The sequence below is a fragment of the Arvicanthis niloticus genome, chromosome 1, assembly GCF_011762505.2.
Source record: "Arvicanthis niloticus isolate mArvNil1 chromosome 1, mArvNil1.pat.X, whole genome shotgun sequence".
Lineage (NCBI taxonomy): Eukaryota > Metazoa > Chordata > Mammalia > Rodentia > Muridae > Arvicanthis > Arvicanthis niloticus.
The window spans coordinates 53,964,428-53,978,219 of NC_047658.1; the positions used below are offsets into that span (position 1 = coordinate 53,964,428).

Below are 13,792 nucleotides of genomic sequence, written 5' to 3' on the forward strand. Positions count from 1 at the left end.
ATACATTTTGGCAGCTTCTTTCCCTGGTCCTGGCTCTATGCCCTGGGAAGATCTCACACTTCCTATCTGGCCTCTCTCCCTGGCCTTGCCTCCAGCTCTTGCTACTTGGATGCCCTGACCTCTTTGGTCACCTCATCCCACAAGAAGCCACATGCTTAGAGTTTCTCTGACAGTTAAGTAGTCACCTCCCTTCTGGGTGGAAATGTTAGGGGTATGAGCTTTCTGAAGCCATGAGTGAACCAAACCACTCTTCCCTAAAGGAGGACCCAGCTTTTCTGAGAGCTTTATCACATCTAGGCAGCGATGCAGTTCTACTGCTATAGGATGCTGAGCAACCCACTCCGGGATCTCCGGGACAGAAGCATAGGAGCTGCTTCCTGAAGCATGAAGATCCTCTTTCTTGCTGTCACCATGATGTGAATGACAGTGTGTCCTTACCTTTCTGAAACCACAATAGAGAATGTGTGGCAGCCTTAGTTTAAAAAGCAAGACTTTGTCTCTATTCCATATTTCAGCAGCAGTTCAGTTCTTGTCGATGAAATCAAGCTAAGCTAGGGATGAAGAAGATGAAACAGAGGTGATGTTTTCTGAGCTGCTGGGGTCTTGATGTCCCTTGTTAAATGACACCTCTTCCTATGAGACATGGGGCAAATGATACCCACTCACAGGGTAGCTGTGAAGACAAAACCATGACCTTTCGTTTTTTAAAGTTCAAGATAGGGTTTCTCTGTGTAGCCCTGGCTGTCCTGGAACTCACTCTGTAGACCAGGCTAGCCTCAAACTCACAGAAATTGGACTGCCTCCTGAGTGTTGGGATTAAAGGCATGCTCTACCATGTCTGGTGAGACCTTTTTTTTAAACTACAAATCTTAGCTCATAGTAGATGCTTGGAAACATATCTTTTTTGTTTCTGCCTATGTCTTTGAAAAATGTATGTGTGTCTTCTTTCCTGCATGGCCAGCAGGAATGAATGACTCCAAGGAAACTTTTCTCCAGATACCATAGAGCTGATGTATGAACAAACTCAGCGACAATGCCAGCACACACAGGGGCTGCACAAGCTCAGATGGGGTCCTAGTACTGAGATGGGATGAGGAAATCTATCTAACACTTACACTTGCTTGCAAAGGAAGAATTGGGTTTTTTCCAATGAAGTTTCATTATGGTGTGTTAACCACACTCTAGGGTTGGCCCATGTCCAGCAGTTGATGGCCAACACAAAACCAACTCAAAGGTGTATTTGTAGACTTTCTGTCTCATGCTGCTTTGGGGAGGCATTTTTCATTATTGTTATTAGTCTTTTGGTTGTATATTATGGCTTCTGATTTTGTGGTTTTGTATGTGTATGTGCACATGTGCATGTGTGTGTGTTTCTCTCTCTTTTTTGCTTTGTTTTTGTTTGCTTGTTTGTTTTTTAAAGAGAGAGAGAGAGAAAGAAAGGGTTTAGGGTTGGATAGGTGGAGAGTAGGAAGGACCCAAGAGAGGTTGGGGAGGGGAAAAAGCCTGTTGAGAATACATTGTATAAATTTTATTTCAACTAAAACAGTAAATAAATAAAGAAACAAAAATGAATACAGAAACTCTCAATAACACACATTTATCTTGATAATAAAGTACTGATGCTTCTATGTAAGTAAATCAAAGGCAAATCATCGGCAGAAACCAGAAGCAGAGCCTTTACTGACTGTTCTGACCCCTGTTCTACTTGGGAAGAATTAAGCAAAGAATGCATCATTTCACACGGATGTACAGAACCTTCCTGTAATTACCATAAAACTGACCACTAACTCCCAGACTAATTTTACAAAGTAGAGATTATTTTCTTCCATGAACAAGAAAACAATACACTTGAAAGTCAGAACAATTGTTCCCTAGATTCTGAAAGTCAAAGAAGTGTACTGTTGAGTTGATTAGGATGGTTGATTGGAGAATGTACTAAGGTTTTGACAATTAAGTCTGATATTTGTAATTTGATACATATTAAAAATTTACCCTTTTTAATAAAAATGTATGTGTGTGCATTTAGGCATATATATATATATGTATATATACATATATACATATATATATACATATATGTGTGTGTGTGTGTGTGTGCTTCATCATGTGTATATGTATGTATATATGTATGTATGTATGTATGTATGTATACATGCATACATGTTGGAGAACAGCCTTGAGTGTTATCTTCATGAATGCTTTGGGACATGGTCTGTCACTGGCCTCAGATTTTTAAAAAGAGCTCTAAAACACACCACCAAGATGGGTCTTGGAAGGGAGAGGAAGCCTCAGAAGTCTCCCTGATTGGAGTCAAAGAAGACTTATTGGAACTTGGAAGGTTTGCTGTTGGTTTTCTGATACAATAAGGATACAGTAGGCGGATAAATACTTGGGCTGGAGAGCAGTGTGGTATTAGAGACTGTAGATTTTATCCAGGCTGAGGATTGTCCCTTTCATGGAGCCCAGGAGTGGACCTGTTCTTAGTGGTAAGAAAGTTGCATGGGAGGGAGTGGTGGGGACAGATGAATGGCCATCTTTTCAATGTAGTAGCAGGTGTCTGGTATCTGAGAAGCCAGTGGATGTTCCAAGTCAAGTCTTGCTTTCTCTGTAAACTAAAGTTCCTAGAAGAAAAAAAAAAAACACATCTGCTAAAGATTCCGCAAGGCTGATTGACCGATTAGAAAGTCCTGATCGTGCAGAGTTAGAATGCTGATGATCTAGAGCCAAATTATCTTGGGCTATTGTTAGTCTCTTAACTGTCATTTTGTTGTCTGCCTGCATATGGACTAACTTCTCTATTAGGTAAACCTTCCACCAGCCCCAACGCCAGGAATGCCATCAGAGTAATGCCTGAGATACATTGCAGAGATACTCCACTTTGGGTATTTCACCCACCTGGAATTCCTACTAACCAATGTGGAACATACCTTGATTTGTGTATTCTTGGGCTGTCATTATAGTCAAACTTGGCTCGGAATAAGTTATCTCTTATTATCTTTGAGGTAAACACACATGTTTTTTAAGTGTGTGTGTGTGTATGTGTGTGTGTGTGTGTGTGTGTGTGTGCACATGTGTGGTTGTGGAAGCTCGGAGAGCATGTTTGGTGTTCTGCCCTATCGTTCTCCACTTTATTCCTTTGAGACAAGATTCTTCACCAAGCCTAGAACCTGGAGCTAGGCTGAGTGGCCACCACTCTTTACCTGGCCCCATGCTGGGCTTATAGGCATACACGTGACTGTAAATAGATGTAGGTTCTGGGGTCCGCACTTGGGCATTCTTGCATGCTCAGCAACTGCTCTGTCCAGTGAGCACTCTCTGTAGTCCCATGGGTGGATACTTCACTTTTGCAATCACCTCTTATTTCTAGTGTTTCATTTTTTAGTCTGGGATTATTCCAGAAAGCAAGCAAGTATGCTCGGGAATCTCCAGTCTTTAAAAACATGTAGCATGCTACACCGTACTCCCATCCCTGTGCCCCACCTCTATGGTATCCGTTCCCTCTAATCCAGGTCACTTCTTAAACCCAGTGCAAATTTCCCTAACACTGCACAGTAACGGCCCATTTTCTTCTGGCCCACCCTGAGTCCAGCCACACTGCTCTTCTCTCTGAATCTCAAGCTCACTGACATCCTTTCCAAGTGAGAGCTTTGAGGATCACTCTTTATCTGACCAAAATACACTTGCTTTTATTTGCATGCTTCTCCTCTCTCTGCTTTAGGCAAATGCTGTCTTTTCAGGCATGCTTAGCTGGACCTCATCTTTACAATCCTGCTCTTTTCCTTGCTGTCATATCGCCCAGGGCATTTCTTTTGTAACACTCATAACTTCAATTTTTCTTGTTTGCTTACTTATTTTTCGATGTATCTTCTCCACCAAAAAGGTAACCTCCATGATTATAGGAACCTTACCATTCATGTTGCTCTTGGTGTTTATAGCACTAAGATCTGTGCTAGGCATTAAAAGGTCCTTAGTATATTGAATGAATGATCAACAGAATGGAATTCTCCATGTTTTGTCCAAGGCTGAGATGTTCCAGCATAAGCATAGGCCTGGGTTAGTGAGGATGTACATGCAAAGCCTTATTGTATCATTTATAAAGTACAGGTTTGGGTTTTGATGACTTCTAAGGGCTCTGTAGACTTCCAGAGTTATGCTTTCGTGAATTCTGAAGGCAATAGAAACAAATGAGTAATGCCGGGCAGTGGTAGCGCACGCCTATAATCCCAGCACTTGGGAGGCAGAGGCAGGTGGATTTCTGAGTTCGAGGCCAGCCTGGTCTACAGAGTGAGTTCCAGGACAGCCAGGGCCACACAGAGAAACCCTGTCTTGAAAAACAAAAAACCAAACCAAAACAAAACAAAAAACCAAAACAAAACAAATGAGTATACGGGGTTGGAGGGAAGGCTCAGTGGTTAGCAATGCCTATTGCCAAAGCTGATGACCAAGTTAGATCTGTAAGACTCGAAAGTCCTGACTCCAAGGTGTTTCACATTTGTGTCATGGCACATCGATGCTCACTCATACATGCATATTAAATAATAAAAAGAATAGTTTTTGTTGTGTCAGTTGATCTTTTGATTTTTGGTCTTTAACTTGACACAAGCTGAAGTCATTTGGGAAAGGAGCCTCAACTCCTGCATCAGATTGGCTTCTGAGTAGGTCTGTGGGGAATTTTCTTGATTGATAGTGTGTGTGTGTGTGTGTGTGTGTGTGTGTGTGTGTGTTGGGGGAGCAGCCCACTGTGGGCAGTGCCATATCTGGGAATGTGGTCCTGCAGTGTGTAAGAAAGTAAACCGGGCAAGCCATGCAGAACAAGCCAGCACGCAGCCATGCCCTCTGCTTCAGTTCCTGCCTCCAGGCTCCGGTCCTGACTTTCTTTCACGATGGGCTCTGATCTGGATGTTTAGGCTAACTAAATATTTTCCTACACAAGTTGATTTTTGTCAGAATGTTTTATCACAGCAGCAGAAAGCAAACTAGGACAGTGGTGCTAAATATCTAATAACAATTTAAATCTAACTTAAAATGAAATGTATGAAGAAAATCTCACAATTCTTTTGGTCTAGTGCTATCCAGATTAGAAGAGTTAGATAAGTCTAACTAGGAATACTTCAGTATCCCTTGACTCAACTACTGTGTGCAGACTTTTCTTTTCAATGTTTATTATTCAAATAAATGCAATTGATTGATTGATCGATTGATTTAGACAAACTATATAGCCAAGGATATTCTTTAATTTTTGATCCTCCTGTCCCCACCTCTCAAATGCTGGGATTACAGGCATTCATTACCAAGCCCAGTTTATGCAGGGCTGGGGATCAAACCCAGGGTGTTAAGCAAACCAGGCACCATTTTACCAATGGAGCTCAACCCCTAGTCCCTGGTTCTGCTGTAACCAAAGCTTGTGTTACACCATGGGAAGGTGACACCTGGGACAGCAGAGCTGTCAGGAATGCTTTGCATCCTAGCTTTCCTGTTCCAGAAAGCAGCTTCCTTGGAGTGATTCCTCTGATCTCCTATTTCATAGTTACTCCTTCCAAGGTAGGGGGAAGGGTCACAATCGGGGTGTGTGCGGCCATTGTTCCAAGTGTGTTGACCAAGACTAAGCTTGGGGATGTCACTTCCTTTGCCAATTTCCTCCTTGGCAAAATCAAGGCAGAGATTCTGGAAAGCATTCCACACTCTCAGCTTCTCTCAGCCACCTATGACAGGGTCATGCTGGATGGCATAGTGGGAGTGAGTCTAGGTACAGTTACCTGAGGCGTATTCCACAGTAGCTGTCTTGACTCCTGAAGACCCCAGCCATTGGTCCTTCAGACCAGTGATCTGCATGCAAATGTTTGAGTTTCCCAAGAATACAACAAAGCCTTTATGTGAAACAGGTCTATTTAAACAGGGTCTATATGGCAACACACAAAGTGTTGTGAGGAAAGAAAAAGAAGCCTCAAAGGAAATGTGATAAAATAATAAAAAGTTGCTATTATGGTTGCAAGAGGTGTGGGTGACCTCTTGTTGATTTTTACAGCTGTCTGCATTTTCTAAAGTTTGTGTAATGAACAGAAATATTGTTTGCAGTGTGGGAATAAACCTTCCCTAATCTTTCACATAAAGAAGAAAAAGATGAAACAAAGGAAGGCAAGGAAGAAAGAAGAAGTGAAAGAAAGAAAAGTAATTCTACATGGTTGGACAGACGCAGTGCAAGCTGTTCTCCTAGGGACCTGAGCCCAGCTCACAGCTCCACATCAGTAACAGGGCTATGAACTGCTCCTTACTCCCACTCCAGGGGATCTGACGCCCTCTTCTGGCCTCCTGGGGCACCAACATACATGTGGCATACATTCACAGACAGACAAGAGGCATGGACATAAAAATAAGACAAATCTTTTTTAAAGAAAAACATCCTAAAAGCAATGGGTTTGCAGTAATGAAACTTGAACAAATAATTGTTACATGGCTTTAACTGCTGGAAGTTGGAGCAGGGAGGAAGAGAGGGAAAAGGGGCCGCATGTGCCAAGTTAGAATATCCTGGTCTAAAGTGTCCCTGCACCAATGTCTGATGTGCTTCACCTTGCTCCTGGCTCAGAGGACACTTTTTTCTTGGTTGTAGTGGGATCTTTGAGATTCTGCCTCCTAGAGGATCTTTCCTGGTGCCTTGTTTGTAACCATGTGACCTTGCCTTTCAGGCCACAGCAGAGAAGTCTCCTGGAGCCTACTTTCTTCCTGAGTTTGCACTCTCTCCTCAGGGAAGCTTCCTAGAAGACACCACAGGGGAGCAGTTCCTCACCTACCGCTATGATGATCAGGTAAGATGACTGCACAGAGTCCCATCTCTGGCTTTGCCTTTCCTTCCTCAGAAATGCCAGTAAAGGGCTTGGGAGAGGCCCAGAGCTTAAGAATGCTTGCATGCTTTGCAAGCATAGGAACTTACAAGTTTAGATCTGAAGCACCTACAGCAAAAGCCTTGTGTGGTTTCTTGTGTTTGGAAGCCAAGTGCAGGGCCGCCAGATCAATGAAGCCTGTTGGCTGTCAGCCTAGAAGATAAACACTCAGCTCTAGGTTTAGTGAGATGCTGTCTCAAGGGAGTAAGATAGAAAGTGATACAGGAGGACAAGCAGTCTCCTCCAGCTTTCACACAAGCACAGGTGCACACATAGATACACATATACGCATGTGCACATGTGCATGCACACACACAGTGTCTCCACAATAGAACACTGTGTTCCTCTGGCCAGTATTAACATAACAGATCCTTGACACCCCACAGGAACCTGAAGCTGCTGGCTGCAGTGACTTCCTGCCCTGTAGGCAGCTCAGCTCTGCCTGGAACACTAGCTCAAGACTGACTCTTGTTTCTCTCACAAGAGATGATGTTTTAGATATCATTAAATTTATTCTCCCAGAGAGAGGTATCAGAGGATTCTGACTGTGTAGCCGTCTTGTCAACTTTCACTTCACTTTTTATGGGGGGTCTTTGCAAATGCCAGGGCCAACAGAGTGCTGTTCCACATGAAGTAAGAAGGAAATTTGGTTCAGCACAACTCAAACCTGTGCTAGTTTAAACTTCTAGAGTCTGACATCAGTAGTTTGTTGTAAGGGTATTTGAGTACATTTCAATTTGTAAAAAAAAATAAAGTTTCCTGGCATAACACAAACCTCTGTGCACAAGGAGGCATAATTGCATCAAAACTTTTCTCAGAGTATGTGTCATTTCTTCTGTGAAGGGGGCTTCTAGAGATAAACTCATGTGTTATCTTAAGGGCCTAGAGGATGATCTGGTGTGGTCTCGGTCATACATAGTGTAGAGGTCATCTGGCTATTAGCCATCTCTGGTCCTGGTTATGGGAGCTTGGGGGAGCCTCTGGCTATACAGATAATGCAAAGGTCACCTTAAGTATTAGCCACCTCTGGTCCTGCTTGTGGAAGCTTGGTATGGACTGGCCCTACACATAGTACATATTTTACCAGGCTGTTAGCCACCTCCATTTCCAGCCTTCTGGATGGAAAAACAGGTTATTCGTCTCTCCATTGAAGAGGTAACCCTGCATGTTTAACAATCCCCCGTGTTTAACAATCCTGGTTTCCCAAGTGCGTACCTATGAGCTCATGGACCTTTGTGCTCCCAAAGACTTCCTTTAGGATCACGGGCATCTTAATTTTCTAAGCTCATTTCATAGACTGAAACAGACTATGTATGCAGGTGTGTGTGTGTGTGTGTGTGTGTGTGTGTGTGTGTGTGTGTGTGTGAAGTCACTCCATAAAGGCTAACCAGAGAATTAAATTGTGCTTGCTGTAATGTAGAATCTGGACATTAGAGTGATGGTTCTCTTTCTATCTCAATTCAGGGTTAACATTTAAGATTAGACAGGTCTTTCACATCACCTGAAATTGTGAACTAGAACATCTCTGACAAATGTCAGTTTCTAGCTGAGTACCTGAAATCCAGGGGTAGAGAACAGAAAGTGGAGATTTAAACCCATATGGAACTGTGTGGCTCTGGCACCAGTAGAGATGAAGAGCCAGGCATGATCCTTGTCATGGCACACAGTGGCATAGAGGAGGATGACTGACGATTTGGGACCAGCTGTCTTGTTTCTAGCTGTGTGGTCAAAGGCTAGCATCTAGTGATTGGTTTAGGTGGACCTAGGAAGACAGCCCTCAGGAGACACAAATCTGAGAGACTTAATCTATTGACACGGTTATGTGTGAGACGAAACTACAGAGAGCAGGATCAGCTCTAGGGTTGGCTGGACCTGAACTGGGCTGTGGGTTAGAATGAGGACTGAAGTCTCACCTAGTGTGAAAGGCTGATACTGATGAAAGCCTGGAGCAGAGGGTCAAATGGGGAAGCCTGGTGCCCAGGACTCTATTTTCCCTACTCACTGGGGATATGACTGAGTTACCTACTCTTGGTGTGCACAGTTCTACATCTAGTGTTGTAATGAGGGGCAGGGCTGTGGCCTAGAAAACTGCCTGTTGGCACAGAGCATCACAGATCGCTGGGGCACGATAAGACACGATTACACTTTTTAGCTGGAAAGTTCAACATCCAATCACTTCTCCAATTCCTGGAGCTGGGCTAAGCCAGGTTCATTGTGGATTCTCATCATTAGTCCAACCATATTGGGCTGGTCACCACTAGGACCCAAAGATCATTAAGCTGTGTTCTGCTTTTCTATCCTATGGGTCTTCAGAAGGTCTGTAACTTATAGTTCCCTCTAAGTTAGAAATCAATGCATCAACAGTTTTTAAAATGAGAACTTTAGAGAAACCAAGCGAGAAACAGTAAGGGCATTATTTACTCTGGACTCAAACAGGTTAAGAGCGTGTACTGCTTTTGCAAAGAACCTGAGTTTGGTTCTTAGCATCCATATTCGATGGCACACTGCCACCTACATCTCCAGGAGGACCAATGTTCTCTTCTGGCCTCCAGAGTCACCTGCATTCATGTGCCTATGCTCCCCACCTCACATAGGTATAATTAAAAATGAAGATAAATCTTAAATTAACTTTTATTGAGGTGTAACTGCACATAGAATGAAGACATATTATGAATTCTAGGATTTGGCAGATTTCAGCATTTTTTTTTCATGTGTGGAACAACTACCAAGATGAAGAGCTAGAACGTTGAACTCCATAAGGGGTCTTCGAATTCTTTCCTAATCAATATTGACTACCCATGAAGGACAAATGCCTCTGACTCTGTCCTTGGTCTAGGCTGGTTCTGTCTACCCTTAAGTTTGTTTTTATATAGGTAGAATATATGGCATGTGCTCATCTGTGTCTGGCTTCTTCTATATATCACTGTGTCTGAAAGCTTTGAACAAGTCTTTGGATCCAGTCTCATACAAGGGTTTAGTGTTTAGCCATCAGCTGAAGCACTTTAACAGACTGTCTCAGGTGAGGCAGACTACAACACTCTGGGTGGCATGCCACCATTTTTGCTTTGCAGGAATTCCCAGGGTGTTCCTAAATGTTTTGCAGGGCAGTTGATGCAAAGATTCCATACCTGGGGAAGGGTTGGGACAGTGTTTGTTATATAACAGCCAGCAAGTGGTGTCTGTGTCTGTTACCCAGGACAGCTCTGCCCTGCCAGGTGGCTTGGGTACCTACCTGCCAAGTGGGAGTGTTTATACTAGTTGTGGTGGTTTGCTCTCCCAGTGGCCTGGAGCCAGACTGACAAAGTGCTTGTGCAAATGAGGCCACAACCTGGACTGTAAAGTGGTCGGGGCAGAGTTGGGTTTACTGGGCTCTTCCTCCCTACAAAATACTCATTTTATAAAATAGGAAGCAGGTTGTAGGTGTGTAGACATTGGCTTTCTTGAACAACTCCCACAGGACTCTTGAAAGTATTTTATCCTGGGCACATTTCACGCAGATCTTTAGGTCACTTTCCAAATGTCTTCTGGATTAGGTGCCTGGAAAACTAATAACCCCTAGGCCTGTAAAGCACAGTTAAGGTGCAGGCTATATTTAATGAGACACATAAAAGCCACATTGTGGCTTATTCAGGAGTGGAAGCAGCTTCTAGGGAGAGAAGAGCCTGAAGCCAGCAGGCTGCCCACTGGGCTGCAAGCAAGACTGGTCATGCACTCTTCACGTGCTTCCATCTAATGAGCTTGTAACAGCGATGTGACATCTGTAGACCTCAGATCCTTCAACTGTTTTCCAAAGCAGAATGAGTGGGTTTCACGACCTTCCCTCCTTCCACTGTAAAAAATATTTCAGTTTGAAAGCACAAATAGAGTATTCCAGCTGCTGTGTTAATTGGTTCACTCTGATTACCAAGGCAGTCTAGCCAGCAAAGCAATGAACTGTTACTTAGAGAATTAGAGAGTTGTACAGCTGGTGGAGACTTCAGTAATAACACCTCATTCCAAGAGTCAGGAAAGTAGAGACACTAAGTGTTGAAATGACTTAGTCAAGGACATCCAGATGGCTGTTTGAAAACTGAAGACCACTGCCCTCCACACCCCAGACCTGCTATCCTAGACCATCTCCATCTGATTCGCTCAGATTTAGGAGTGAGTTTGTTCCTTTGCTCCTTTCCAAAGACCTTGATATTATGGCTATGATCAAGAAGAGCACTGGGGACCACAGAAGATATTTTGATACTAACGGATTGCCTTCCGGATTCAGACTCAGCAACTTCAGGAATTTGGGGTTAGTCAGGAGCATCTTAGAAGCCTTATCATCCCTCCCAAGTTTTAAACAGAAATCATGGTGTTTTCAAATTTAAATCCAAACAGCACTGCCTCCCCACTGGGTAGCACATCTTCTGAGTGAGAGTCTTTGGACACTTGGATGTAGTAAGCGTACAAAGTAATTACAAATCACACATGCACAGAAATACTCCATAACCATTTAAATAAGCAGGCTCTCGTGGAGAAGCACAAAGCCTATTACAGACTTGTAAACCAGTGTCCACAGTGGTGCCTCACATTCCAGTCTTCAGTGAATCAAGGTGAAGTGTGTACCAAGCAAGACCTCATCATCTCCCTTTCCCAGGAGGAGACCTGGAGCTACACCCTAAACACAACTTGAGCTGGAGAAAGTACTTGTCTGTGATACTTGCTATTATGGTTGTGGCCAAAGTATTCTTAACCAGTCTCTATGGTAAGTGCTTTTGTCATTCCTTTTCTACTGAGGACCTCTATGGGGACAAAGGCTGTGCGTGGTTCTGACTATTGTTCTTTGCCCCTTTCTCCAGCTCAAGGAGTTGCTTATTTAAATGGGTATGGTTTGTGTGTGTGTGTGTGTGTGTGTGTGTGTGTGTGTGTGTGTGTGATTTACCCTTTCTTTAGTCCTTTGGAACTTGTTAGGGATGAAAAAATGAGGAAGGCATGTCCCCCAGGCATGGTGGGTTAGAGAAGTAGGGTTCCTTTTTGTTGACAGCCACAGTTACAGAGGAAGCAACAGAAACTTAGGAATTCTCTTCACCTGTGATTGTCTATACTGTGTAAATTGCCTCTATATGTTGTGTGTACATGATGATGTAATGTCACTCTTGCCAATTTTAAGCTTTAAATAAGCAAAGAGCAGGGCATGGTTAGTTTTGAACATGAGGATGAAGCTGGACATCCAGTAAGTGATGAGGCAAATCTCACTGATCTAAGCTTGGGGCCATATGTAAGGAAACTACCTTGACTTCACAGTGGTGAGCCATTTATATCTGTCCATACCCCACCATCTCCTCCCTCTGTGTGACTCTCTTTACTGAAGCCATCAGGGATGGAACCTGTGACTAACTTAGCATTTGTATTGTCTCTTCCTGGCCACGTCTAAGTGGATTTATCTTTAAAAAAAAAAAAGAAAAAAATATATATCAACACACACACACATATATATGAATATATATATATATATATATATATATATATATATATATATATATTTCCCTGACTACACACACACACACACACACACACACACACCACACACACACACACACACACACACACACACACCACACACACACACACACACACACACACCACACACCACACACACACACACACACACACACACACACACAGTCAGAGAAGGAATAAAGAAAGAAATGAAAGACTTTTTAGAATTTAATGAAAATGAAGACACAATGTATCCAAACTTATGGGACACAATGAAAGCAGTCCTAATAGGAAAACTCATAGCCTTGAGTGCCTCCATAAAGAAATTGGAGAGAGCATACCCTCCAGCTTAACCATACACCTGAGAGCTTTAGAACAAAAAGAAGCAAATACACCCAAGAGGAAATAACCAAACTCAGAGCTGAAGTCAACCAAGTAAAAACAAAGAGAACTATACAGAGAATCAACAAAACTAGGAGCTGGTTCTTTGAGAAAATTGACAAGATAGATAAACCTTTAGCCAAATTAACCAGAGGGCACAGAGATGGTATCCAAATTAACAAAATCAGAAATGAAAAGGGAAACATAACAACAGAAACTGAGGAAATTCGAAAAATAATCAGATTCTACTACAAAAGTCTATATTCAACAAAACTGGAAAATCTAGATGAAATGGATGATTTTCTAGACAGATACAAGGTACCAAAGTTAAATCAGGATCAGATAAACCATCTAAACAGTCCCATAACCCCTAATAAAATAGAAGCTGTCATTAGGAGTCCCTAACAAAAAAAAAAAAAAAAAAAAAAGCAAGCCCAGGACCAGATGGGTTTAGTGCAGAATTCTATCAGACCTTCAAAGAAAACCTAATACCAATACTCTTCAAACTATTCCACAAAATAAAAATGGAAGGGACACAACCCAATTATTTTTATGAAGACACAGTTACACTGATACCTAAGCCACAAAAAGACCAAACAAAGAAAGAGAACTTCAGACCAATTTCCCTTATGAATATCAATGCAAAAATACTCAATAAAATTCTCACAAACTGAATCCAAGGACACATCAATACAATCATTCACCATGATCAAGTAGGCTTCATCCTAGGGATGCAGGGATGGTTAGATACATATTTGAAATTACTCCTAGTTGCACTCTGCTGTATGCTTGTGTTCTTTGGCCACTTGATTCTCAAGTTTATATTTCCCTTTTCCTGCCTGCCCTCTTCCTTCTCCCCTGGGCAATAAACCTGGACTTTTGCACATGTTAGGCAAGTGTCAATCACTGAGTTGTCTATCCTCAGCCCCTTTTGTAATTTGAACGTTGAGAGAGAGAGCTTTACTGAGTGGCCCGGGTAGGCCTTGAACTTCAGTCTTTCTGTCATGACTCCCCGAGTCCCTGGGATTACAGGTCTGTGGCACTGAGTACGTCGCCTGCTTTCT

The 13,792-nt window shown here is 42.7% G+C and overlaps 1 protein-coding gene across 4 annotated transcripts in view; it reads left to right on the forward strand.

Moving 5' to 3' along the window:
- Positions 1–13,792, forward strand: part of Adamtsl3 (ADAMTS like 3) — a 285,243-nt gene that overhangs the window by 43,673 nt on the left and 227,778 nt on the right. For all 4 annotated transcript variants that reach the window (XR_013111364.1, XM_076937029.1, XM_076937035.1 and 1 more), the window contains exon 3: positions 6,684–6,803. Coding sequence is in view for 3 of the 4 variants with exons in the window: in XM_076937029.1 (XP_076793144.1) it covers positions 6,684–6,803 (120 nt within the window). In the remaining variant the exon portion in view is untranslated. The remainder of the gene's footprint in view (positions 1–6,683; positions 6,804–13,792) is intronic.